General features: G+C 58.3%; 2 protein-coding genes across 3 annotated transcripts in view; one reads left to right on the top strand and one right to left on the bottom strand.

Moving 5' to 3' along the window:
- Nucleotides 1–760: 760 nt before the first annotated feature.
- STIP1 (stress induced phosphoprotein 1) lies at nucleotides 761–12,740 on the bottom strand. The gene is made up of 14 exons (XM_040971113.1): nucleotides 12,596–12,740; nucleotides 9,381–9,590; nucleotides 8,901–9,042; nucleotides 8,648–8,789; nucleotides 7,266–7,434; nucleotides 4,868–4,994; nucleotides 4,683–4,785; nucleotides 4,398–4,518; nucleotides 3,588–3,684; nucleotides 3,360–3,484; nucleotides 2,250–2,286; nucleotides 2,043–2,146; nucleotides 1,665–1,837; nucleotides 761–1,226 (listed from the first exon to the last, which is right to left on the bottom strand). Exons 1-14 carry the CDS (start codon nucleotides 12,602–12,604, stop codon nucleotides 1,154–1,156), a joined length of 1,632 nt encoding a protein of 543 aa, XP_040827047.1. The 5' UTR covers nucleotides 12,605–12,740; the 3' UTR covers nucleotides 761–1,153.
- Nucleotides 12,741–20,015: 7,275 nt separating this feature from the next.
- The window catches only part of MACROD1 (mono-ADP ribosylhydrolase 1), a 106,830-nt gene continuing 101,884 nt past the window's right edge, over nucleotides 20,016–24,961 (top strand). Inside the window, exon 1 of one of the 2 annotated variants that reach the window (XM_040971009.1) lies at nucleotides 20,016–20,434. In XM_040971009.1, the coding sequence (XP_040826943.1) occupies nucleotides 20,137–20,434 (298 nt within the window). In that variant the 5' untranslated portion in view covers nucleotides 20,016–20,136. The remainder of the gene's footprint in view (nucleotides 20,435–24,961) is intronic. The other variant, XM_040971008.1, reaches the window with a different exon arrangement.

Genomic DNA, 24,961 nt, shown 5'->3' with positions numbered 1-24,961 from the left:
ATGGACTTCCAGGCTCCTTGCTGGCCTGTCCATGGCAGCCATCTGTGGAGGGAGCCAGTGGGTAGACGATCTGTACATTCCCCCCCCCCCCCGCAAGACTTATTTCTTCCATCCACTGGTTCACTTCCAGTAACGGTTGGAGCTGAGCTGATCCAAAGCTCGGAGTTTCTTCTGGATGTCCCATAGGGGTGCAGGGTCCCAAGGCTTTGGGCCATCCTTAATTGCTTTCCCAGGCCACAAGCAGGGAGCTGGATGGGAAGTGGAGCAGTCAGAACACAAACCAGCGCCCGAATGGGATGTCGGCATTTGGCGGTGGAGAATTAGTTGAGCCAGCAAGCCAGCCCCTGCGTAACTCTTAATAATTCAAGGGGAAAAGCTCACAGACAAAAACCTGACTCTGACCCCAGGGGGCAGACTGCAGAGGTCTCCCAATCCTCCACAGAAGAGAGCTTCGAGTTCCTGGGCCTCAGCCAGTGCTCCTGGGGCTGGCGGGCCTGGGCTCTCCCACTGGAGTGTAGAGTAGCAGACCAGGCTCACCCCAGTCCAGCTCCTGCCAATGCCACTCTGGAACAACAGCACCACCTGGAGGTGACCCAGGCAGAGCCACGTCCCAGCCCAGCTCACTAGGGCCCCCACGTGGCAGGCTCCAGGACCGAGAGAAAAGCCACGGGAAACAGGAGGCCCATCTGTGCATCTCCCACATCCAGGGTGCTGCTCCCACAGGCCAGTCTTTGGAAGGAAGCCCCGAAACCACACAACATAGAACCACGCCCAGCTAGCTTGTTTTATTGGAGAAGGGCTGGTGGAGTTAACAAGGTGAAGACAGCTGGGACCCAAGGCTGGGAAGAATACCCTCCCCTCCCCATACATGCCCACTGCCCCAAATAAAAAATAACCAACTATGGGAGAGCAGCCGAGACAGCAACTGGGGCCAGGGGAAGGAGACACGAACTCGGGGACGGTGATGTCGAGACCATGCGTGTGCTGGGTGGGCCGGAGGCGGCTGGTGGGCAACACGCGTGGCGAGTCTCTTCTGCGTGGGCCCAAACGTGGATGAGCTGCTCTCTGCCCCCGTCCTCTCCGCCCTGTTGCCTGCCACGGTCCCAGCTGTTTCCACAGGAGGGCGACAACGGAAGGGGGGACGCCGACGTCATCACCGGATGGCGATGAGCCCCACGTCCATCAGCTTCTGGATCTTCTGTGCAATGACGGGATTCTTGAGGTGTCTGGGGGCAGGGCAGGGGTCAGATGTGAGCCTATGGTCTCATCCAGCCCCCCATGAGTGCGCACAGCCTGAAGCCAGAGGGAACCCTGGAGCTAGGCCATCAGCGCGGCACCCCGCCCATCACCAACACTTCTCTGCTGGTAACTTGCCCCCACTGGCTGTAACAGCCAGGGATGAGCTGCATGCTCAGTGCTGCACCCAGGCCTCCCCTGTGGCTGTCAGGGGCCCACGCTTGCTGTCTGAGCAGCAGTGGGAGCTGGTCGGAAGCGGGCTGACCTCATGGTAGAAGCTGTACTCTCAAATGGGAAGCCAGCCTTGCCACAAGGCACCTTCACCTGCTGTGCCCCAACTTTTGAAGAGAGTAACTACTGCTTCCCAGACTGAGCCCCACTGAACTGCTCCCCTGTTCCTGCCTAGCCACTCTTCGGGCGCCACTCACTCGCTCAGGGCCTGGGGGTCCTTCTGCATCTGCTCCAGGATGAGCCGCATGGCCGGGTCACTCATGATCTGCTGCACCTCGGGGTCAGCCATGGCCCGGCGTTTCACGTCCTCGGGGCTATCATGGCGGTTGTACTGGGCCATCATGCAGCGCTGGTAGCCGTCTGCTGCCTCCTGTGGGCCAGAGATGGGTGGGCAGTCAGGACTGACCGGGTCACTGCTCCATCAAGTCCAGGGGAACGGAGCAGAAAGGGAGCAGAGCAGAGGCCTTCCCAGAGTCTGGGACCAGAAATAACGACAACCCACTGCGGGCCAGGAGGACCTGTGATGCCCACAAGCTCTGTAGGGAAGCCGAGGTGAGAGGCCGTGGTGACCCCACCTTACAGCTCGAGTCCAGGTCCAATGCCTTCTGGTAGACGTCCATGGCCTTCGTGTAGTCCTTCATGGCCTCTAGTGCAGCTGCTTTCCGTGTGTAGCCCTTGACTGCAGACAACAGCGGGAGTGAGACAGCGTCCAGGCCTCAGCTCCCACCCATAGCAGGGCCTGCCCAGAGCCCAGGGACAGGAGAGCCCAGGGAGGCACTCACTGAAGGTGGGCTCCAGCTGGATGCATTCCTCGCAGTCCTGGAAGAGCAGCAGAGAAGGCGTCAAGCTCATGGAGCTGGCCCTGCACAGCCCAGGCGCTCCCGGTGGGCCATGCAGCACAGAGCACAGCCACGGGGCCCTCCAAAGACTCAGGCTACCAAACACACTAGCAGGTGGGAGCCTCGACTTTGAGAAACTGCAGAAAACAGGATGATGCGACCTGTGCAGGCCTCCACAGGAGACGCGCGGACAAGCAGGAAGTCGGAACTTGGCTGCTCTGTGACCTTGTTGGAGGTCACCACGTGCACTGGTGGCTCTGTGGCCCAATGGGGTCACCGTCAGCACAGCACACACGTGACTGGGGAGAGCTAGGCCTGTGGATCACTTCCTTCCCAAGATGGGTCAGGAGACACGTCGCCCAGTATGCAGGTCCACAGCTGCAGCTGTCACCCGCACAGACCTGGCAACAGCAGCGACACCTGGCACTGTGTGTGTCTTGTGGCACAGAACGTACAGCCACTACTTGGGAGGCCTGCACCCACATTAGCGGGACAGTTTGTTGTTCAAATACTATCCACTCTGTGTCCAATGCAGCTAGGCCGTGCCAGCCACGCGGGAAGCTGAGGTGATGCCCAGCCCTGGCTGTCGCAGCCACTTGAGTAAACTGGTGGATGGCAGAGCTGTCGCTGTCTTTCCTCTAATTTACAAACACATAAATCGTCTTCAAGACGTAAATAAGAACCCAGATCAAGATGGCTCCAGACAAGGCACTGTCACCTGCCCACGGACCTGTCCAGGTGTCCGCCATAGCAGCCAGGGTGGCTGCTGGAGAACATCACCCAGCCCATGTACCATACCGCCTGGCAACCCTGACGTTAAGTACAGACCCTGCAGAAGCAAAACCAGGGACGTGAACAGCTTCGTGCACACGGCTTAAAATAGGCCTGTTCACAACAGCCAGTTGTACAGACCCCAGTGTCTAGCGCGCGTGACAGCAGGACCTGTGGCTCTGAGCAGGGCACGCAAACAGTGTGTGTAGGTGCCCATGGAGACATCGTCCCATGGCAAGGGATATTAGCTGGGAGAGTCCACCAGCCCGCCGAATGGCTCACCTTGAGTGCCAGCTGGAACTCCAGGAGCTTGGTGTAGCAGGCAGCTCGATTGCTGTACAACTTGGCATCGCGGGGGTTCCGTTTGATGGCTTCCGTGTAATGCTTCATGGCCTGGGGGTAGTCCCCTGGAGGAGGAAGAGGCCAGCCGTGGTCCTGCCATGGTCCTGGGCCAGGCACCCACCCCCTCCTGTTAGGGGGTCCCAGCGGCCAGCAGGGCTCGGGGAGTACCTTTCTGGAAACACTCATTGCCTTTGTTCTTCTCCTCCAAGGCAAGGTCGGGGTTAATGTAGGCCAGCCGCTCCTGCTCCTTCAGGATCTTCTCTGCCTGAGGAGACAGACCCTCGGAAGGGTCAGACATTGCAGCCAAAGGCAACAGCCACCAGGCTCTGCGCAGGTTGGCATGATTTCAGATCTAATCTGGACGTGTTTTCAGGGGCAGGTGTCTCAGCACAGCAGGCCAGCCAGGAGCCAGGCTCCAGGGATTGAAACAGCCAAGGGGAACCCTATCTGTGTCTTCTGAATAAACAAACAAAAATTGGAGGATCAAGGTCCCCTACAAGTGAAACAGAATGGCTGGCGCTAACATGCACAAGCAGAGACGGAAACACCACCAACCGGATTCCCGACATTTTCTGTGGGCAAAGTCACCCACAGGACATGCTACACACCACTAAGAATGCCAAGCACTGGGGCCGGCGTGTGGCACAGTAACCTCAGCCTCCACCTGCGGCTGAGGTGCTCTACAGCATCCCAGTTGCTCTACTTAAAACCCAAATCCCTGCTTGTGGCCTGGGAAAGCACTAGAGGCTGGCTCAAGCCCACGGGCCCCTGCACAAGAAACTCCTGGTCCCTGGCTTCAGATTGGCTCAGCTTTGGCCTTTGAAGCCATTTGGGTAGTGAACCATCGGGCGAAAGATCTGCTCTCTGTAAAAACCTTTCCTTTCAAAAAATAACTAAATCTTTGAAACAATGCCAAGCACAGGCCCACAACATACTGAAGAACACCCCTTGGTCCCCGAGCTGCCGCGGCCCACCCACCTGCTGGCACTTCTTGAGCACGTCCGGCGTGCGGTGCTCGGCTAGGGACTTGTTGTAGAAGTGAATGGCGTCCTTGTGCTTCTCCTCCTTGAAGTAGGAATTGCCGATTCGAGCGTAAGCTCTGATGGGACCAGAGGGAAGGGCGTGTTGCGGGAAGAACCAGGGCTGCCCCACAGCGCGGGCACACTGCCCCTTCCACACCTTGTCTTGGCTCCGGTGCCCAGCCCTGCAGTCAGCCACCCTCCCTCCACCCCGCTCCCCAGGGCAGCCCGGGAGCCGGCATACTTGGCGATCTGTCGGTAGTCCTCCCGGTTCTCGCGGCCCACGTCGATGGCCTTCTCGCACAGCTCCCGGCACTTGTTGTAGTCGCCCTTCTCGAAGTACACCGCTGCCAGGAGGATGGCAAGAGCAGCACTCAGCACCCACACTGCCCTCGGGGGTCTGAGCTCCCGCCCGGCCCCCCGTCTCACCGGCTTGATTGGTGATGTAAGTCATGTTGGTGGGGTCCAGTTCCTTGGCTTTGTCGTAGTGCTTCAAGGCTGTGTCAAAGTCTTTCTTCTTGTAGGCGTCATTGCCCAACTCCTTTTCCTTGAGGGCCTGGACAAGGTTGGGAGGAATGAGTGCTGAGCATGTCTGGGACAAGCAGAGCAGGCTGCTGGGACTCCACCGTCTGTCCCAGCAAGTTCCCACGCCCTAGGGTTCCTGCAGCCAGCTGACTGGCACTGGCACTGCCATGCCAGCATCCTAAGTGGGAATGCCAATTTCTATCCAGGCTGATCCACTTCCCATCCGGCTCCCTGCTTAATACACTTTCATTGGGAAAGTCGCAGAAAATGGCCCAAGTCCTTCCTTGGGCCCGTCACCCATGTGGGAGACCTGGACGGAATCCCAAGCCTTGGCCTCAGCCTGGGTCACCACCAGCCACTTTGGCCATTTGTGCGAGTGAACAGAAGATGAAATATCTCCATCTCTCCCTGTTACTTTGTCTTTAAAACAAAACAAAAATAAGGGTTCACTTCCTCCAAACCCCCCATTCCCCATCTTGTCTCCTGGCTCTGTGTCAGCCAGGCAGGGGCTTCCTTGGAGGAGAGCAAAGCCCCTCAGGCTTGACCTGAGCCTGAGAGTGGCCCAGCGGCCCGTCACTGCAAGGCTGCAGGTCTCCTGTCACAGGCCATCCCAGGGCAGAGCCTGCAGGGAGACTGAGAGCTGGCACAGGGCTGTGGCAGCGGCTGCCTTCAGCACGGCTCAGCGCCGCCCACACTGCTGGGCCTCTTGCAGCGCCGAGACACCCCAACAACCAACACAACCCACTGAAAAGGGCTAATTCTGGCAACAATCTGCTATTCCTGTGTACAAGAAGGGAAACAAAACTGCTGTCAGTGCAGGCCTGGGCCCTGGGGGCAGTGGACCACGTTCAGCTGCAGGCCGCAGCCAAGCAGGTAGAGACACAGCCAAGCGAGGCGCCCTCCTCCAGGAGCACACGGACAGGGCCATGGCTGGCTGGCTCTGACCAGCATGGGCAGCATCACAGCAGCCAGGGCAACTCCAGGAGGGCCGCACGTGTCGCTGCAGGCCTGGGAGCCAGGTGTAAGACGGGGCCTCAGAAAGCCGGTGGGAAAGGCCTCGTGGTACAGGCATTACGCAGCCTTCTGCAACACCGGCGTCCCATACATGCACTAGTTTGAGTTTCAGCTGCTCTACTTTCAACCCAGCTCCCTGCTAAGGTTCCTGAGAAAACAGCGGGAGATGGTGTAAGGGCTTAGGCCTGGCTATGCCCAGCTGTTGCAGCCAAGTAGGGAGTAAACTGGCAGATAGAGCACCTCTGTATCTCTTTCAAACTCTACCTTTCAACCCTTCCCCCCCCCAAAAAACAAACTCTAGCTTTCAAATACTTAAACAAATAAAACGCATACGGGGCCAGGACGGTGGCATAGCGAGCTAACTTGCTCTCTGCTGCCAGTATCCCATACAGGCGCTGCTTCCATGTGGGAGAACTGTAAGCAGCTCTTGGCTCCCAGCTTCAGACCAGCCTAGCTTTGGTTACTGCAGTCATCTGGGGAGTAAACCAGTATAGATCTCTCTCTCTGGGGCCAGCGCAGTAGCCTAGCAGCTAAACTCCTTGCCTTGCATGTACCAGGATCCTATATGTTCCCAGTTCTAATCCCAGCAGCCCTGCTTCCCATCCAGCTCCCTGCTTGTGGCCTGGCAAAGCAGATGAGGACAGCCCAAAGCCTTGGGACCCTGCACCCACGTGGGAGACCTGGAAGAAGCTGCTGGCTTCTGGCCTCGGACTGGCTCCGCTGCAGCTGTTGTAGCCACGTTGGGAGTGAATCAGCAGACAGAAGATCTGTCTCTCCTCCTCTCTGTATCTGACTTTCCAATAAAAAACAAATACGTATTTTAAAAAGTCCCTAGTAATTAATATTTAAAAAAAAAAAACCGTCTTCCAAGTAAAATAAATCAATCCTGTATTAGGGCTAATCCCCAGCCTGCAAGCACTGGGATCCAATATGGGCAGTCTGTGTCCCAGCTGCTCCCTGCTTGTGGACTGGGAAAGCAGTGGAGGATGGTCCAAGTCTTGGGGCCCTGCTTTGGGTCTCCACCATGTGGGAGACCCAGAAAAGGCTCCTGACTTTGGACTGGCTCAACTCTGGCTGCTGCAGCCACTTGGGGAGTGAACCATGGACAGATCTTCCTGTCTCTCTAACAAAAATAAATCAATGTTAAAAAAAATATATAAGAATGCATACCATGAAATGATGTAAAACTTCAAATTTTTCTTTCCAAAAATAAAGTTATCTTTTAGTTCCCACAAACTTTCTGGCCAGTGTGTCTGTTCACACATGGCAGCGCAGAAGGCAATCAGACCTGCTTCTTGTTCTCCGGGAGGTCTTCCTCCATGGGCTCCGGCTTGGGCTCCTTCTTGGGGGGCGGGGGCGGAGGGGGTGTGGCCGCCTCCTCCTCCTCATCCATGCTGCCCAGATCCACTCCAAGGAGGACGCTGAGGGTCGTCATGATCCGAGGGTCTTGAAGTTTCCTAACAACGATCACAAAATAAAAAAATTATCCATCACTCTCCCGATTTTTTAAAAAAGACATGTTGATTTGAAAGTTAGAGTTATAGAAACACAGAGATCTTCCGTTCACTGGTTCACTCCCAGATGGTAGCAAAGCCACAAGCTCTGCCCAGCTCTCCCAGGGGTGCAGTGCCCATGCACAAGGCCCCTCCTCCACTGCCTTTCCAGGTCAGTAACAGGAAGTTGCAACGCAAGTGGAGCAGCTGGGACTTGAACCAGTGCCCACAAGGTGGCACTGCAGGTACTTTCCATGCAACACCAGGCCCCCAATCAACTGATGTTAAATCCCCCACATAGTGCTGTAGGCCTCAGACTGCCCCACGTGCCAAGCTAGCGCCTATGACGTGGAATGCTGGTTTGTACTCCAGCTCCCTCACCTGCTGAAGCCCCGGGGAAGGCAGCGGAGGCTGCCCTAAGCGACAGGGCCCCTGTGGTCCACATGGGGGATTTGGCTGGAGCTCCAGGCCCAGCCCTGGGTGTTCTGGCCACTTGTAGAGTGAACCCATGCGTAAATATCTGTCTCTTCTGCAGGTTTCTTTTTTGACTTTCAAATAACAAAATTAAACGGGGGTGGGGTGAGAGAATAGAGGACTTGTCTGCACCACCCAGGAATTACAATGGAAATACTCAATGCTTTAGAATCCAAACTGTAACCTGTATCAGATGCTGGCTCATGGCCTGTTTACTCTGCTTGCAATCCAACTTCCTGCTAATGTACCCTGGCAGGCAGGTAGGCAGCAGCTCAGCGCGTGTGGTGGCCCAGCCCTAGTTGTCATGGGCATTTGGGAGTGAACAAGCAGATGGAAAATTTCTCTCTCATCATTCCGCCTTTAAAAATGATCTCGCTCTGAAACAGAGTCTACGTTACAGAGCTTAGAGGGAGAGGGCCGGGAGATCTTCCCTCTGGCCGCTTCCCTTGGGACGCTGCAACAGCCACGCTGAAGTCGGGCATCAGCTGCTCCCTGCACCTCGGCCCATCTGCTGCTGCTTGCCCGGGCCATTAGCACAAAGTGGAGCATAAATGGAGCCACGACTCTACACACAGGCCCCCGTGCGCAACGCCAGGGGCACGGGCAGCATTTACCCGCTAGGCCACGATGCTGACCCTTCTGCCAATGTAAACAAAGCCCTACTGCTCTGCAGAAACCACAATGGCCCCGCACTCCTACTCACGTGCCCAGGTCGGCCGGCTTGTGCCGCAGCTGCTCGATCAGCTCCCGGTAGCTGGGATCGTTGAGCAGCGGCCTGGTCCTGGGGTCGTTCTCCAACTTCTGGTAGATGTTGGGCATGTTGAACGGATTCATGAACTTCCTCTCTGCTGGGACACAGGGAAGTGCAGGCTGCCGTTTTTGAGGGAGGAAACTCTCAAACTAATTCCACAATAACAGCAGCAGAGCAATCCACCCAGCCGAGCCCGGGTGCGCACCTGCCAGGCGGGCCTCCATGTTCTGCAGGCCCTCCTTGAGTTGCGGGTTGTGTGCCTCATGCTTCAGGCCTTCCTCATACGTCCGCTTCGCTTCTTCAAACCGGTTTAAGAACTCGAGTGCGGCCGCTTTGCGGGAATAGCCCTTGAGCCAGCGACAACACACATGAATTACCAATCCTGGACGCACACTGCTCCCACCGACACCGCACTTGGTGGAACCAGTGTGTGTAACTGGCCCAGCCACACAGAGGCCGATGTCAAGGCTGACACTGTGAGTGTAGCCCACACCCTGGCCAGCCCAGCACCTCCTCTCCCTGGGACGAAGGAGGCAGTCCGCATTGCCAGGATGAGCCGACCGGCCGGCAGCATTCCCAAGTGGCTCCTCCAACAGGGAGTGGCACGTGGGACTGTGACAATGGACAGGGCAGGCAAGCAGCCAGCCAGGAGGGCAAGCTCAGGCTGCGCCAAGAAGCCTCTTACCTTGCCCCAGTCAGGCTTGAGCTCGACAGTCCTGCAGCCGTCCTCGTAAGCCTTCTGGTAGTCGCCCTTCTTGGCGTAGGCCGCGGAGCGGTTGCTGTAGAGCACGTGGTTCTGGGGGTCTAGCTTGATGGCTTCCGAGTAGCACTGCAAAGCATCGTCGATGTTGCCCGCGCTCAGGGCCTTGTTGCCCTTCTCTTTCAGCTCGTTCACCTGCAAGAAGCGGAGGCAACACATTCAGCCCCTCGCCCTCCCACGCAGGCATAACTCGCCCTCCAGCCCTCACCCATCGCCCCACTCTCTGGGAGCCGGCAGAGTGGCCTGTTGGGAGGACAGTCCAGCTGACTGCCCCCTCTGCTCTCCCCGGGGGCTGAGGGGACCTCTCTCTGACAGCCCCCCAACTCCCTCCATGGCAAACTCAATTCACGGGGCAGAAACCCTGAGGGAAGCGGGCATACACAGCACAGAAGCCAGGCCACCAGTCTGCCACGGTGGTAAGAGGTGGCCACCCGCAGTGCCCTGAGCAAAGCTGGCCTCCAGTGTACACGGGATGGAGAACAGGGTGTGTGGCCTGGCCTGGATTCCCATCTCCACAGGCTATCGGCCAGCTTGAGGGAGGGCCCCACCCTACTCTAAAAGTTCTCTTTAAAATGCAAACACTTGGGGCAGGCGTGGTGGCAGAGCCAGCTAAGCCTCTGCCTGCGTGCCAGCACCCCACATGGATGATCCCAGCAGCTCCACTTCCCATCCAGCTCCCTGCCTGTGGCCTGGGGAAGCAGCAGAGGACGGCCCAGAGCCTTGGGACTCTGCACCCGTGTAGGAGACTGGATAGAGTTACTGACTGCTGGATTCAGACCCATCCAGCCCTGGACCTGTAGCCATTTTGGGGAGTGAAGCAGCAGATGTAAAATACCTCCCCTTTAAACATATTTTTTAAAATCCTTTGAAAAGCAGATTTTTACAGAGAGGGAAGAGATAGAGAAGGTCCTCCATCTGCTGGTTCACTCCCCAAGTGGCCGCCAGATTCAGAGCCAGGGATTTCTCCCAGGTCTCCCTGATGGGTGCTGCAGCTCCAGGCAGAGGAGAAGAGACATGAACCCGTGCTCATAGCGCATGCCACCACCACAGGCAGTGCATTAGCCGGCTGCACCACCATGCCAGCCCCGAGAGACAGATACTCCAGCATCCCATGGGCACAAGTTCCAGTTGCTCACGCTCTACTTCCCAGCTGGCTCCCTGCTAAGGCTCCTGGGAGAGCAGTGTCTGGGTGTCTGCCACCCACACAGTCCACGGAGAGCCAGCCCCTTGGGGTGAACCAGCAGGTGGAAGATTTCTCCCCGTCTCTCCCTCCCTACGTAATTCTGCCTTTCAAAAAAGTAAACACGTATTTAAAAAAAAAAAGTGCAAAATGCATTCCAAGATTCAAAAAGTTCCTGTTTTAAACACAATCGCAGGTGCACCAATTCGCCAACCCAAGGGTCTTCCGGAGCAGCATATTTACAAAGAACAAAGATCTTCCATCCACTGGCTCACTGCCCAAGCCGCTGCAATGGTCAGAACTGAGCCAACCAGAAGCCAAGAGCTCCTTCTGAGTCTCCAATGCAAGTGTGGGGTCCCTTGGGCCATCCTCCACTGCTTTCCCAGGCCACAGCAGGGAGCTGGATGGGAAGTGAAGCAGCCGGGATTAGAACCAGGGTCCATATGGGATCCTGATGCTTGGAAGTGGAAGATTAGTTGAGCCACCCTGCTGGGCCCCTGAGGTTAAACTTCGGCCTACGGGGCCAGTGTCCCAGGTGGGTCCAGCTCCCTGCCAATGTGTCTGGGAGAACAGTGCAAGACAGGACCCAGTGCCCACGCGAAGAGTGGGAGTAGCAGCCAGGCTCTTGGCTTCGGACCGGCTCAGCTCTGGCCACTGCAGCTGTGTGGGGAGTGAACCAGCGGATGGAAGCTCTCTCTGTGTAACCTGCCTTCCAAACAAAAAGAAACCAATCTGAAACCCCAAACAACAAGTGGCAACGTGGATTTCATAGTTGAAATAAACGGGCAAGGGTCCTGAAGTCCCGAGCTATTTTCAGGAAAGGGTCCTGGCCTACTGGGCCAATCAGGGCCACACCAGCTCCTCTCACCAAACTTCTATCATGTGGGATTCAAAGGAAGGAAAAACAAACTGGGGTCACAGACTTCTGTGGGTTGTACCCCACATCGCAAGGTGGTACTTCATCATAGACCCGACCCAATTATCATTACCTGGACACTAAAGTTGAACTATCTCTTTCTCCAACTTAGCCAACGGGTGGAAGCTGCCCACCTGCACCGACACACGTCTCCCCCGTGTTCTGAACTCAGTCCCAAGAGCCCCAAGAACAAAAGGCTCCACCCCCACAGGGCCCGCAACCCCCCCAAACCCAAGTGACCCTTTTTCGTTGGTATTTCTCCATGTTGAAGCATGACAGCCCAACGACAGCTTCCTTGGGGGGTGCTCTGTGGACGTGACCTCCAGCGGAGCCCCCCACCCTACGTTAACCTCTCGCTGCCATGGCTCCCACGAACCCCAACTGTCCCTGTCCGGAGCTGCTAACGCCTCCCTGTGTCATCACAAACCGGATTCTCTCCAGGGCCGGCGCTCGGCGCCCTCCAAAGCTCGGCGCACAAGGGGGGCCGGGCATGGTCTACATGTGTAATTCGCTCCAAGGACTTCGGGGACACCCGCCCAAGCGCAGGCCGGCCCCGCGGCTCGGCCAAGCCTCCCACCCCGACCTGGGTGCCTCCAAGCAGCATTTTCTCCCCTCATCCCTGACGGGGTCCCATCCCGTCCCGCCCCGGCTGCTGCCCGAGTGGTCCCGCGGCCCCGTCCTGGCTGGCTGGCTGGCTGGCTGGCTGGGGGGCTTCTCGCTTCCAAGTCGCCGATCGCCCAGGCCCCGCGACCTCTCCGGCGCTGCCTCCTGCCCTTCGCCCACCTGCGGCCAGCCTCAGGCTGCACGCGACCACCTCCCGGGAGGCCTCACCGAGGCCTTCCCTCCGGCCATCCTCGCCGAGCCCAGGGCCACAGGCGCTCCCTCACGGCCTCCCGCCGGCCGGCCCGCCCTCCGGCCGCGGCCCTCACGCCCTCGCCTCCCTCCGCGGCTCGGCCCCGGCCGCCCCCGCCTCCGCCCGGCGGCCTAGCCTCGGCCCCGGTCCCCGAGCGGTCGCGGGGCCTCCGCCCGCCCCTCCCCCTTCACCTGCTCCATGGTCCGGCCCGGAACCCCGTTGAATCGAATCCGTCCGCTCCGCGTTCCCAGCCGCACGCGCCGCCTTCTGGAACCTACTAGAAGATGCCGGGACACCGGCTCCCGCCTCTTCCTCGCCCGCTTACTGGTCGGGCACCTCTAGGGGGCTCCCTGCGCTCCTCGATTATTGGCTGAAAGTCCTGCCCATCATTTTCGCTTCTCTGTCATTGGACAGGAAAGAGTAAGCCCGTCAACCAGACCGTCCCCGCACCTCCGGATTGGCTCTCTCGGATAATCCCCACCCATCTCAGCCTCTACGAGTGGAGGGAGGAGCGGACTTCGGCGTCACGGATTGGTCGCGAGATCTGTCAATCGTGACCGAGCTGGCCGCGCCCATTGGTCCTGTTCTTTCTGGAAATTTCCACCTTTCCCATTGGGCTGCCGTATGGCCCGGAGGAACCGCCTTCGGAGCAAAGAGAATTTCAGTTGGGAGGTGACTTGCCAACACTTGGCGCTGATAGACTGAAGTTGCTGCCCTTCAAAGAGCTGGGGGCCGGGTTTCGCTGCGCCGGGGGCTTGTGGGAGTTCGGGGCCGCCGGTGACCCTGTGTCGCTGTGCACCTCACGGGACTGTGGCTCTTGCGGCTGCCAGCTCCCACCTACATCGTTCTCCGCCGTCTCCGGCCGAGACGATCCTCCCCTTGCGTGCACTCGGGGTGTCGGCGTTGTCCAGCCCTCCGGCCTCGGGTCCTGCGCTTCCCCCGCGGCCCACCTGTTAGATCCCGGTCTCCCCCAGTGCCGCGTGGCCATGGAGGCCCCAGGGGCTCGGGCGGGATGAGGGCCGTGACGCCCCCCGGGCCTCTGGCCCGTCTAGCCGGAGGCGCGGCGAGGCCCGCGGGATGGGGCTGAGGGTCGGGTAGGTGGCTTTGGCCGCCGGGGTCGTGTGTGGTCTGGGGAGTTGGGGCGCCGCAGGACGGGTTCGGTGAGGAATGCCTCCCCTCCCCGCACGCCTGGGCTGCGGTCCTTCAACACGCCCCCCATCCCCTGTAGGCATTGCTGGTCCCTGCCCCGCTCCCTGCGAGGCAGCCGCTCATATCCTCGGGCCTTGCCACCCAGGAGAAACTCCAGGCTCCTTGCCTCAGTCCCAGAAATCGGGCGCCTTTGGGGAAGAGAACCTGCAGGTGGACCCCCCTTACTCTCAAGTGTAAAGCAGAAACCCTGCGTGTGCCGGTGGCCACAGCCGCTAGGCGTCGAAGCGGGATGTCGCCCGTAGTGACACTGCAGACCCTACACAACCAACCCGTCCACGCGCTTGGCAGTACCCTCCCCTTCCGTCACTCTTGCTGGCTCTTATACGGGGCTCTGCCTGCTCTCCTTGGGTGCTGAGAGCTTGGTCCAAGGCACCTTGACGGGTCCCCTTGCAGAACCCTCTAACATGGAGCCACCCCTAAAACACACTCATTGCTGTGCAACTGCCATGCACCCTCACAGCGCTGGGCTGGGCTGGAGTCACTTTGACACGGCCTGTATCTCCCTCCAGGTGAGGGAGAGATGGCGCACGGCGTGTCCAGGTAGGTGACAGGTGCCGGAAGCAGGAGTGTGCCGGAGACACAGTTGTGTTGCATGTGCAGAGGGCAGGGTAGAAGCTGGTTCCTGGGGACTCACCTGCAGAGTGAAATTCGTGGGTTTCAAGAAGACCCCTTGCAGACTCCCCAGGATGGGGGGGTTGGAGGCAGGGCCACAGAGGCCAGTGCTTCCCGAGGTGCTTGGGAAGGCAGGGGCCATTGTCTGTCCAGAATACCTTGACGGACTTTGAGCCCCGGAGGGACAGGAGCTGGGGGAGTTTTCTCTCTGGTGCTCAGGGCACTCGCAGCATCCCTGGGTCCTGCCCAGTGTGGTCCAGCAGCCTGGGAGCAGAGATGGCCAGCAGGCTGTGTCTGTGGGAGCATGCCCGTGCGGGCCTGGGCAGCTCAGTTCTCGGCCACATGCCAGAATGATGTGGTTGGACGTGTGCAGCCACGCAGGGAGCTGGTGAGGAACAATGCTGTACCCGTGTGTGAAAGGCACACGCATGCTGGCGATTCTAGAGAACATGAGCAAAGGCCAGGTGTGGAACTGGCACTGGGAAGGACAGGCAAGCAGGTGCTTCTCAATGAAAATAAAACAAATCTTAAAAAAAAAAAATACCGGAGCCCAGCACAGTAACCTAGTGGCTAAGGTCATCCCGTTGCACTTGCTGGGATCCCACGTCTCGTGTCCTCATGTCCTCACTTCCCATCCAGCTCTGCTTGTGACTGGGAACCAGGTCGAGGACAGCCCATAGCCTTGGGACCCTGCACCCGCGTGGGAGACCTGGAGGCGGCTCCCGGCTCCTGGCTAAGTCTTCCTCCCTGTCTCTCCTCCTCCTCTCTGTATATCTGACTTTCTGATAAATAAAATACATCTAAAACTTTTTTCTTTATTTGAAATGCAGTGACAGGGTGGGGGAGATCTTCCATCCACAGGCTCATTGCTCATGTGGCTGCAATGGCCAGACAGAGCTGGAACTCCAAGTGTGTGATGGGCCCAAGCCTTCAGCCCTCTTCCTCTGCCTTCCCAAAATCTCTTAGCAGAGGCTGAATCTGCAGAGAGCAGCCAGGGCTGCCACCAGAGCTCTGCTAGGCCCCGCCCCTAGGGATATTTTAACTCCCCCACTTTCCTGAGCCATTCTTCTGCTAAACTGGATTAGGGATTCAGATTTTTGGGGTAAGTGGGTATGGGGAAATGAAGTAGCAAAGAACTTCCTCTCCTTGGAGGGGGGAGGTTTGCCCCACTGGGTGGTCAGGACACTGGCTGTTACTGCTCTGGGGGGTGGTCCAGGGCCTAGCTGCCCACACCAGCTGCTGGGGGTCCCAGAACGGCAGAACGGCACCTTCGTGGACAGCCAGCCCTGTGCTCCACTGCCCTCCCACGCCTGGGCCCCACGCTGCTCTGTTCACTCAGGTGCCTAGGCCGCCCGTAGCCCACCTGCCCACCTGCCTCTTGGCTTTCTTGGTTGGTGCTAGCCCTGCTGTGCCGGGCTTCAGCCTGGAGCCCTGGAAGGTGCCTTGGTTTTGCTCCCATATCCAGTGCATCTGAAGAACCTAGGTGTTTTCTGCCTTTTGTGATTCTGCCTTAATGGCTTGGCTGGGGGCTGTGTGAACTCCAGGCCTGATAGTCTACGTGACACCCAGCAGGACACCTGGCAGGTCACGTAGGCAGACCACTCCTCAGGAAGGAGGTACCTGGTGTTTGATAAGATTCACAGCCCAATAGCTTATCAATTTGTACTTTTTGAAAGTTGCTTGTTTCAAATCCACCAATAGAAGCCTGCTAAGTCATGACTGTATAATTAATAGCCTGAAATGTATAAGAATGCTGGGCTGTTCAACTGGGCGGCTCTCTGACTCGCTCTTCCTTTTTTTTTGCCCTCCCTGCCGACCTGCAGCAGCCTCGGCTGCGGCTGCTCCTCCCCCGCCCAGCCCTGCTGGGGGAGGTGCCTGGGAGACCTGGTTAACCTGAATAAACCACCTTTATGCCTTAGCACCGACTTCAGACTTGATGATTTTTCTGGCGATATCAAAATCCGGCACAATACATCAGTACATCCGTCCCAGCTCTGCACGTGGCCTGCCTTGTGTGGGGTGCCTTGTTGGTGATATGCGTTCCCACGCCAGACTCTGGTCTCCCCCAGGACAGAGACCACATTCTGCATCCCCTTTGTGCTATCCAAAAATTTACTTCTTTGGGCCCGGGACGGTGGCCTAGTGGCTAAATTCCTTGCTTTGAATGCGCCAGGATCTCATATGGGCTCCAGTTTTGATCCCATATGGCTACCGGTTCTAATCCCAGTAGCTCCACTTCCCATCCAGCTCCCTGCTTGTGGCCTGGGAAAGCAGTCGAGGATGGCCCAAAGTCTTGGGACCCTGCACCTGTGTGGGAGACCTGGAAGAAGCTCCTGGCTCCTGGCTTCGGATTGGCACAGCACCAGCCATTGCGATCACTTGGGGAGTGAATCATCGGATGGAAGATCTTCCTCTCTGTCTCTCCTCCTCTCTGTATATCTGACTTTGCAATAAAAATAAAATTTTTAAGAAAATTTACTTCTTTGAGACAGAGAGTGGGATCTTCCACCCAGCTGCTGGTGCGTGCCCCAAGTGATCACAACAGTTGGGACTCAACCTATTGGGATTCAGTGGTGAATTACACAGCAACCAGTGAATATGATGGAAGTCCTGATCGCTAAGTGTTTGGAGAACTGGTCTACCTCACATGTTTTTTTTTTTTTTTTTTTTTAATGCATGTTACAGGCCTTACTTGGGGAGAGAAGATGATATGTGTCAGATGTGGAAGAAGTACTGTTCTCATTCAGTGTGTGTCTCCTTCGTTGGGAGTTCAGGGGGTTGGAGAGCACAGAGTATTAGGACATTTAATTACCTATGTTGGTAATTGACATTCATTTGTAGGAGAGCATTTAATCCGTTGCATTTATGAGTTAATTAAATATTCATCAAAACATGAGTAAAGGCAGTTGTTCTTATTTTTACGCAAAATTCTTGGATTTATAAATAGGAAACTAGATTTGCAAGTTGCACTGGCGTGTTTAAGAAAAGCTGGTTGGGTTTTGATATATCAGTTTCATAACCACAACGGTGACTGAAGCCCAAACTGCAGGAGGTGGCTGCTCTTACCAAGCGGGAGCCCACAGAGTCCGGGGTCACGGCCTGCGCAGGGCCCCCTGCCTTGGATGTCCTCTACTGAGCAGGGCACAGTTGTAGGAGGCAGGAATTCCATTTAGATCTGTGACATTGGTAGCTTGGCCCAAGAACTCGGGCAAGTGCATAAACAGGAAGCTGGATTGGAAGTATGGAGCAGCCAGGATCTGAACTAGGAACTGTGACATGGGATGCAGTGTGCCAAGCTACGGCTTAACTCACTGTGCCGCTTTACCCACCCTGCCACACAGAAACTTGTTTGCACAACCTTGTTGGCACTGGAGGGCTTGGGGTGACAGCCAGGGTCACCTGGAGGGCAAGATGGTGGTTACAGCCAAAATGGGCACGGTCATGTTAAGTTACATCCCCGGGGACAGGGCAGGACTGCTTCTGGGAGCTGCTGAGAAGCAAAAGTTAAGGGAGGGGTGTGAGTGGCGTAGGGGGTGGGCTTAGCTGGGCAGCAGCACTGCAGTGCCCTAGTCAGGTGTCTCCCGTGCCAGCTGCCGTTGTTTGTCTCTCCTGGTGACAGAGGCCTTCAGCCACCAGAGACCAGCAATGGGCAAGCTAGTGACCTGCAGTGACACAGTGCACTTGCCAGGCCAGGTGGGCAACTGCACAGGAAGTAGAATGTGTTTACACCAGGGTCTCTGTGGATATGTAGTGAGCTGCCTCCCGTTTTTCCTCCCTGGGAAGTAGTGGGCAAAAATTTCCTGGGTATAAAATTCCTCATCCTGCGGTGCAGGGGGTTGGGGAGGGAAGGCAGAAAGATGCCTGGTTGTCGGCCCTCTGACCTGGACTTTTCTTACAAGGTAGGGGTGGGACATTTGATATGCAAATGACAGGTGGATTTTCAAGACTGGTGTGCGGGACATTGAAGCCTGCCCTCCTTTCACTGCTCCTCTTTGTTCTGCCTGTGTAGCCTGGATACCGCAGCTGCGGGTGCCTCGCCCGAGGGTCTGGCTGGAGTGTCTGGAAACTCCGGCCCTCCAGGGCCATTGCCACCCTCAGAGGCATGGTCCAGGAGCCCAGGGGCCTGTGTGCAGCAGGCAGACTCAGGCGTCTCATGCCCACTTCAGGTCATAGTGGAGATCCGTGCCCTGGCCGCGCTGATCAGGACTGCCTCCGCTCCTGGCTCCAGCTCCCTGCCTGAGCACACCCTGGTTGTGTGCCAGTGGCTTAAGTCACTGGGTTCCCACCACACCCCGGGGAATGTGGTTTGTCTTCCTGGCTCCCAGCTTTGGGGCAGCCCCATATACCTCTTGTGGGCATTTTGAGGAAGCAACTACAGAACAACAAATAAACATATACACCAAAGTGTTGTTTTAAGATTTATTTATTTTTATTGGGAAAGCAAATTTATGGGGAGAAGGAAAGACAGAGAAAAAGATCTGCCATCTGCTGGTTTACTCCCCAGGTGGCCGCAGAGGCTGGAGCTGAGCCAGGAGCTTCTTCTGGATCTCCCACGAGGGTGCTGGGTCCCAAGGCTTTGGGCTGTCCTCTACCACTTTCGCAGGCAGCTGGATGGGAAGTGGAGCAGCCAGCACATGAGCTATGGGATGCCAGTGCCACAGGCAGTAGCCCTAACTCGCTACACCACAATGTTGGACCCTCTTAGTGACTTCTTTGGTAAGTAGCTGTGCAGCCTGCTAAGCTAGCACGCCAGTCACCTAGAGGTCAGGTCTTCACAGGGGCCAGGGCACTTGCAGTCAGGTTCCAAAGCTCATCCAACAATATTCATCTTATAATACCATCGTAGCTGGACTTAAAATCCATCCTGGGAGTCTTTGTAAAAAGTCATAGAATTAGAAAGCCAGAGACAGGTGTTTGGCCTGGGTTGTGACAGAAGTTAGCTCCACAGGCATTGGTCAGGGTGCGGGCTCAAGTAGCTGGGCTCTCTGTGAATCAGTCACTCTAGTTTTTAAGATTTATTTTTATTTGAAAGACATAGTTACAGAGAGAAAGGACAGATTGAGAAGGATCATTCATCCGCTGGTTCACACCCCAAATGGCCCCAATGGGCTGAGCTGAACCAATCCAAAACCAGGAGTCAGGAGATTCTTCTGGGTCCCCCACCCACTAAGGGGCTCCAGTACCGAAGTGGGGTAATCGGGATTCGAACCGGCTTCAGCTTCTGGAAAAAACGAAACAAAGCACCCTGTTTTTCCACCAGAGACAGTCCGTTAGAACTGAGTTCCCTGCCTCCACTTTCCACTATCTAACGCCATGCCTCTGCCTGGATGGGCTAGGAGGAGGCATCTCTCAGTTTGGGGCAGCAACTAGAGAACCAAGACACTTGTCACTCCCCCTCCCCCAGCCCTAAGACCGGCTGGGGACTGGAGATGGCCGGCCCGGGTGACCCTCTTCTGGCAGCGCTACTCTAGGCTCCATCGGGGCCTCATTCGGCTCTCCATAGCATGCGGGACGGGGCGCGGAGAGATGCGGAGGGCGCCCGCGGGCACGGCCGGGGACTCGAGACCCCCGCCCCAGGGCGGCGGGCGACGCGGAACCGCCCAGGCGGCGCAGGGCGGCCGCGCGAGGCGACACGGGGGCGCAGGCGGAGGTCAGGCGGGGCGCGCACGTGTGCATACGAGTGCGCCGGCCCGGCCGGTGGCCCGAACTACAAGTTCCAGGGTGCCCAGCGGCGCGCCCGGGGTGTGTGTGGGGGGACGGGTAAGAGTGCCGGCGTCTCTCGCAGGCTGGGAGCAGGTCGCCCGGGGCTGGGCACCCGCCACCTGGTCCCGAGTGAAGACGGGAGCCACTTGTCCCGGGCACCGTAAATAGTAGTCCCAGTGGGCGGGGAGCCGCCGCGCGCCGCCCGCTCATGTCTCTGCCGAGCCGGGTGGCCGGCCGCCTGGCACAGCTGCGCGCGGCGGGGCAGCGACTCGGCGCCCCGCGCCCCTGGCCCGGCCCCTCGGTGGGCGCCCCACGACCCCCTGGCACTGCGGGCGGACCCCCGGCGTGCCTGGGCGCGCTCGCTCCTCGCGCGCGGGCTTCCGCGGGAGTTGGGACTTTGGGGGCGGTGGCGGTGGGGCTGAGAGCCGGGGTGCGCACCTGGGCTCCCCTGGCCATGGCGGCGAAGGTGGACCTCAACACCTCCACCGACTGGAAGGAGGCGAAATGTAAGTGAGGCACGAGGGCGGGGCGAGGGGCGGGGCGACGAGTGCCCCGACTTTGCCCCTTCTGCCGGGACACCTGGGCAGTCGAGACACCCCCCACCAGTGGCTCCCCTCCCCCTCTCAGCGCCACGCCCCCTCCCTCGTGGATTCAGCCCCACTGACTCCTTCCCGCAGCCCGGGGCCAGGTTGCTGGCAGGCGCTGCGTGAGGAAAGCCACTTTGCCCCACCGGAGAAGACCCGACACCCCTCTAGAGCCTGGGGGGGGGGACCCCCACCTTCTACTGTGCAGAAAGGACACAAGCCCAGGGCTACTCTGTTCCCCAAGGTCACGGGCACTTAGGGCAGGGCTGAGTTGAGCTTAGCCAGCTCTCAGCAGTTGGCACCGTTGAAAGGGGAGGGAGCTTTGAAGGGACCAGGGCCAGCTACCCAGCAAGGGGGCTCAAAAGTTCAGGGGCAGTGGGCTCCCCCACCCACAGGCAGGCCTCTGCGGCCCGCACCTGCCCTGGCCTGGGCAGGCCTTCCTGGGCATGTGACAGGGTGCCCTTTTGCCTTCCCTGCTGGCTTTGGGCCATGTAAGCGCTCTGTCCAATTTCACAGTGTGGGTATGGGGGGGCCGGGAGGGAGGAGCTGGCAGCAGGGTGGAGCTGGGGTGCTGTACTTTGGAGAGCTGGCCACACCCCCTTCCCTTCCCCGCAAGGGGTCAGAATACTTCCTATGGCCTGGACTGGGCATGGGAAGGGAGGGAAGCTGACCTGAGGTGCCCCAGAGAGCCCCGCCTGGCCACCAGCTGCCCCTGCCCTTCAGGGTTCTGTCTGGGATGTATCCTGGCTGGGTCCCCTGTCAGAAGCCCCAGACTAGGCGGCTGGCTGTGAGCAACTGGTGGGACTGGACAGGCGGCCTGGGGCAGATGAGGCTGGGGTTAGAGGAATGGCGGCTGGCCCTGGTGCCTGGTAGTGAAAATCATTGATTGACACCTGCCAGGGGCATCAGAGAGCATCTGAGAGGAGCCAGGCCAGACTGTCGCACTCACTCTGCCACCCAGGGCAGATGTCCTTGCAAGGAGGGTGCCTTCCCTGCTGTGTCCAAGCGGCACAGGGCTAGGGGTATGGGCAGGCAGTCAGCTGCTGCAGTGCCAGGGTCTGCCCTGGCCGGGGAGCCGGGCACCCTTCCCCGTGCCTCCCGATGTGCTCGCAGCTGGGATGTGCACCCGGTGGCATGGCTGGTGTCTGCTGGGGCTGTAGAGCCAGCAGGCAGGTGGCTGGGACCCTGTCCACAAGGGGCTTCTAGTTTGATGTTTGCTGAGCTTGCGCAATCTGTCACAAGATAGCTGGGTCACGGGATGTGGCTGTGGCCTTCACCCCAGGGTCATTGCCCGGGACACCCTAAAGGCCTAGTCTCGCCTGTGGCAGCCACTTCCCCCTAGGAGCCTGGGATTCAGGAGCCCCTGCAGGAGGCCCCATGCCTGTGTGGTCTGGCCATCTGCTGCCCAGGAACCTGAGGGCCCTGCAGGGCGGAAAGGGCGGCCTGTGCTGGGCTCTGCCCTGGGCTGGGGTCTAAGCGAGGCCCCCAGACAGTCCCTCACTTATTTCTTGTGCGCAAGGTGTGCAGTCACATGACAGTTGTGGGTCCCGGACATGCTGCTAGCCCATGCTGTGACAGCCACCCAGTGCTTGCCACTCCTCTTTTCTTTGTTTCTTTCTTTATTTTGAAATATTTACTTATTTTTATCGGAAAGGCAGATATACAGAGAGGAGGAGAGACAGAGAAGATGATCTTCCATCTGATGGTTCACTCCCTAAGTGACCGCAACGGCCAGAGCTGTGCTGATCTGAAGCCAGGAGCCAGGAGCCTCTTTAGGGTCTCCCACAACTGGGTGCATGGTTCCAAGGCATTGGGCCATCCTCGACTACTTTCCCAGGCCACAAGCAAGGAGGTAGATGGGAAGCAGGGCCATCAGTATTAGAATCGACACCCCTATGGGATTCTGGTGCTTGCACAGTGAGGACTTTAGCTGGGCCCATGTTCTCCATTATTATATGAGGCTCAGCCACTGAGGTGGCCCAGCCCTGCAGCATGTGCTCCAGCATCTGGCCACATGTCTATATGATTTTCCTTGAGGTCAGTGACAGAGTACAGGGGTCTAGCTGGGGAGTCCTTAAGATAACCAGGGGTGGGGGTCCTTAGACTGGCTCTCACGTGTACCAGCTGGTACAGGGACAGGTTCAGCCCTTCCCCTGCACCAGCCAATACAGGTACCAGTGGGTGCAGCTGGCTGTCCAGTCCCCGCCCCCATTGACTCTCATGGGAACTGGCAGGTACTACAGCCTAGCCCAGCCCAGCCCCGGCCCTCATGCTGTCTAGTGGGTACTGCAACCACCTAAATTCAGCCCCATGAGCCGCAACCAAGGCTGTTCTCAGTCCTCATCTTTGTGCATGCTAGGGAGTGCTGCAGCCCAGCCCGCCCAAAGCCTCAGCTTGCGTGCACATCCGTGGGTGCTGTCACCTAGTTGGGGTGACCCCTCAGAACCTCCACCAGCAGGTATTGTGGCCTAGCGTAGCCCAGCTTGTCTCTAGCCCTGGCTCTCTGCACTGGCAGGTGCTGTAACCTAGCCTGGCATGGCCCACCCTGAGGCTGGCGGGCACTGCAGTCTAGCCCATACCAGCCTGTCCCCAGCCCTGGCTTTTCACACTGGCAGGTGCTGCTGCCTAGCCTGACATGGCCACCACTGAAGTTGGTGGGTGCTGTGGCTTAGCCCAGCCCAGCCTGCCCCCAGCCCTGGTTTTTATGAGCACTGGTGGGTGCTGTGACCTGATCAGGGCAACCCCAAAGAGCCCCTGGCAGACCCCCTCCCCTCATACAGGGCTCTCATGAGCACTGATGGGTGCTGTGACCTAGCCTGGCCTGCCCACCCCCAGTTCCAGTTATCCTATGCTGGTAGATGCCTTGGCTGAGCAGGACCCCCCGGATTCTTCCTCTGCTCCCATCCCTGTCTCTGCTCCCTCAGCTATCTGCAGGTGCTGTGGCCTGCTCCATGGAAGTCCCCAGTGGTCCTCCGTGGCCCCCATTCTGACCTGTCTGCAGCTCCCTTTCCCTGGGCACTGTGCAGCCCTCCCCATCCTTGGAAGCACCTGCATTGTCAGTGGTCTCGCCTGCCCTGCCCAGGACACGGTGGGCTGGGGCCATGTGCTCTTTGTGTAGTCAGGGGCTGCATGGTGGTGTCGCGACCATGTGTCTGATGGCGACCCCATCCAGTGGTATCACCAATGACTGGTAAGCAGCTTCACACGGGTGGGCACCCCCTCATGGGAGGCTCCCCCACCCCTGAGCTAGCGCCTGGCGGTGTGTGTCTCAGAGCATGTCCTGACTGGCCCTCTGTCACGGCCTTTGGACCCCTGGGTCAGCACAGGCAGGACCTGGCCTTGAGTCCTCTCCCTGACCTACTTTGTGTGGGTAGAGCCCCGTGCTTTGGTGTCATCGCACACGCAGGCCCTGGAGCTGTGTCCACACTGCCCGGGCCTCAGTTTGCTCACATTCAATGGGACCAGGAGTGCCTGCCCGGAGAGTGTCCAGGGCGCAGTGATGAAAGCAAGGTTCCCAGTGGCAACCCGTCTCGTCTCCCCCCCGCATGCCAGGCTGCCTGCCCGTGTGTGGCCCCCACACAGGGGCTCTGTCCAGTTGGGGATCCGTGAGTCTTCTCCCTGACCAAGCTCATGTGATGTAGCCACCCCTCCCCCCAACTCATTTCTGCCACCAGCCGAAATTGTAGTGTTGAGCTTTGTCTCCTGGGGACACAGCCTTGACAGGCCCCTGTGTGGCCAGGACCAGAGGGCACGGGGGCAGGGAGGGCCTGGGGCCAACAGTAAAGCCGTGAGGTCCCTCGTGCCCTCCCGGTTGCCATGGGCACAGGTGATGGATGCCCTGCCAGGGAGCCCCGCTCCGCTCACAGTGGGTGCCTGCTGCCCCCAGCTCGCTCTCCAACTTGTGAGAGCCGTAGAGACACTTCTTAAAACACATCATTGAATTCCCGTTGGCCCAGTGCACTTTATGGCTCCAGCTGAGCCTACTTCCTCCCGCTCAGTTGCCGGGCCCGGGGAGCCGCGTCCTCCAGGGTCAGGCCTCCCCATCAAAATTTACTGCAAACAATTTTTTACAACACCTGCCTCAGCGAGCTGTGAAATAATCTTCCTTCTTCAAAACCCAAGGAAAGTGCAAGTGCATGTTTTACGCTGATCATATATGGATATATATATATATATATCTCCTACACTTGTGTCCTGGGCTTGCATCTCATCTGGCCGGAGGAGGTAGAAAGTGCTAGAAATGTATCAGCCAGGTCCAGCCCTGCTGGCGCGTGAAGCCGAGACTGTGAGACTGGCCCAGGTCAGGGGCCGTTGGCTTTCCATCCATTGCAGCCCCACGTTCTGCTGTGCCATCCCCCCAGGGATCAGCCAGGCCACCCCTGGTTCTGGGAATGGGAACGCAGCACCTGGCTTGCTGGTCCTGGAAGGCTCCCAGGGGCAGGGGAGGAC

The sequence above is a fragment of the Ochotona curzoniae genome, unplaced genomic scaffold (assembly GCF_017591425.1).
Source record: "Ochotona curzoniae isolate NIBS_2020 unplaced genomic scaffold, NIBS_Ocur_1.0 scaffold_4937, whole genome shotgun sequence".
NCBI lineage: Eukaryota > Metazoa > Chordata > Mammalia > Lagomorpha > Ochotonidae > Ochotona > Ochotona curzoniae.
This window is presented reverse-complemented; position numbering and strand designations above follow the sequence as displayed.

Coding starts and splice junctions, on each gene's coding strand:
- STIP1 (XM_040971113.1), bottom strand. Junction 8,790..8,900: donor CATGGAGGCCCGCCTGGCAG/GTGCGCACCCGG, acceptor GTGTCCCAGCAG/AGAGGAAGTTCATGAATCCG. Junction 3,685..4,397: donor TGCTCAAGAAGTGCCAGCAG/GTGGGTGGGCCG, acceptor CTGTCTCCTCAG/GCAGAGAAGATCCTGAAGGA.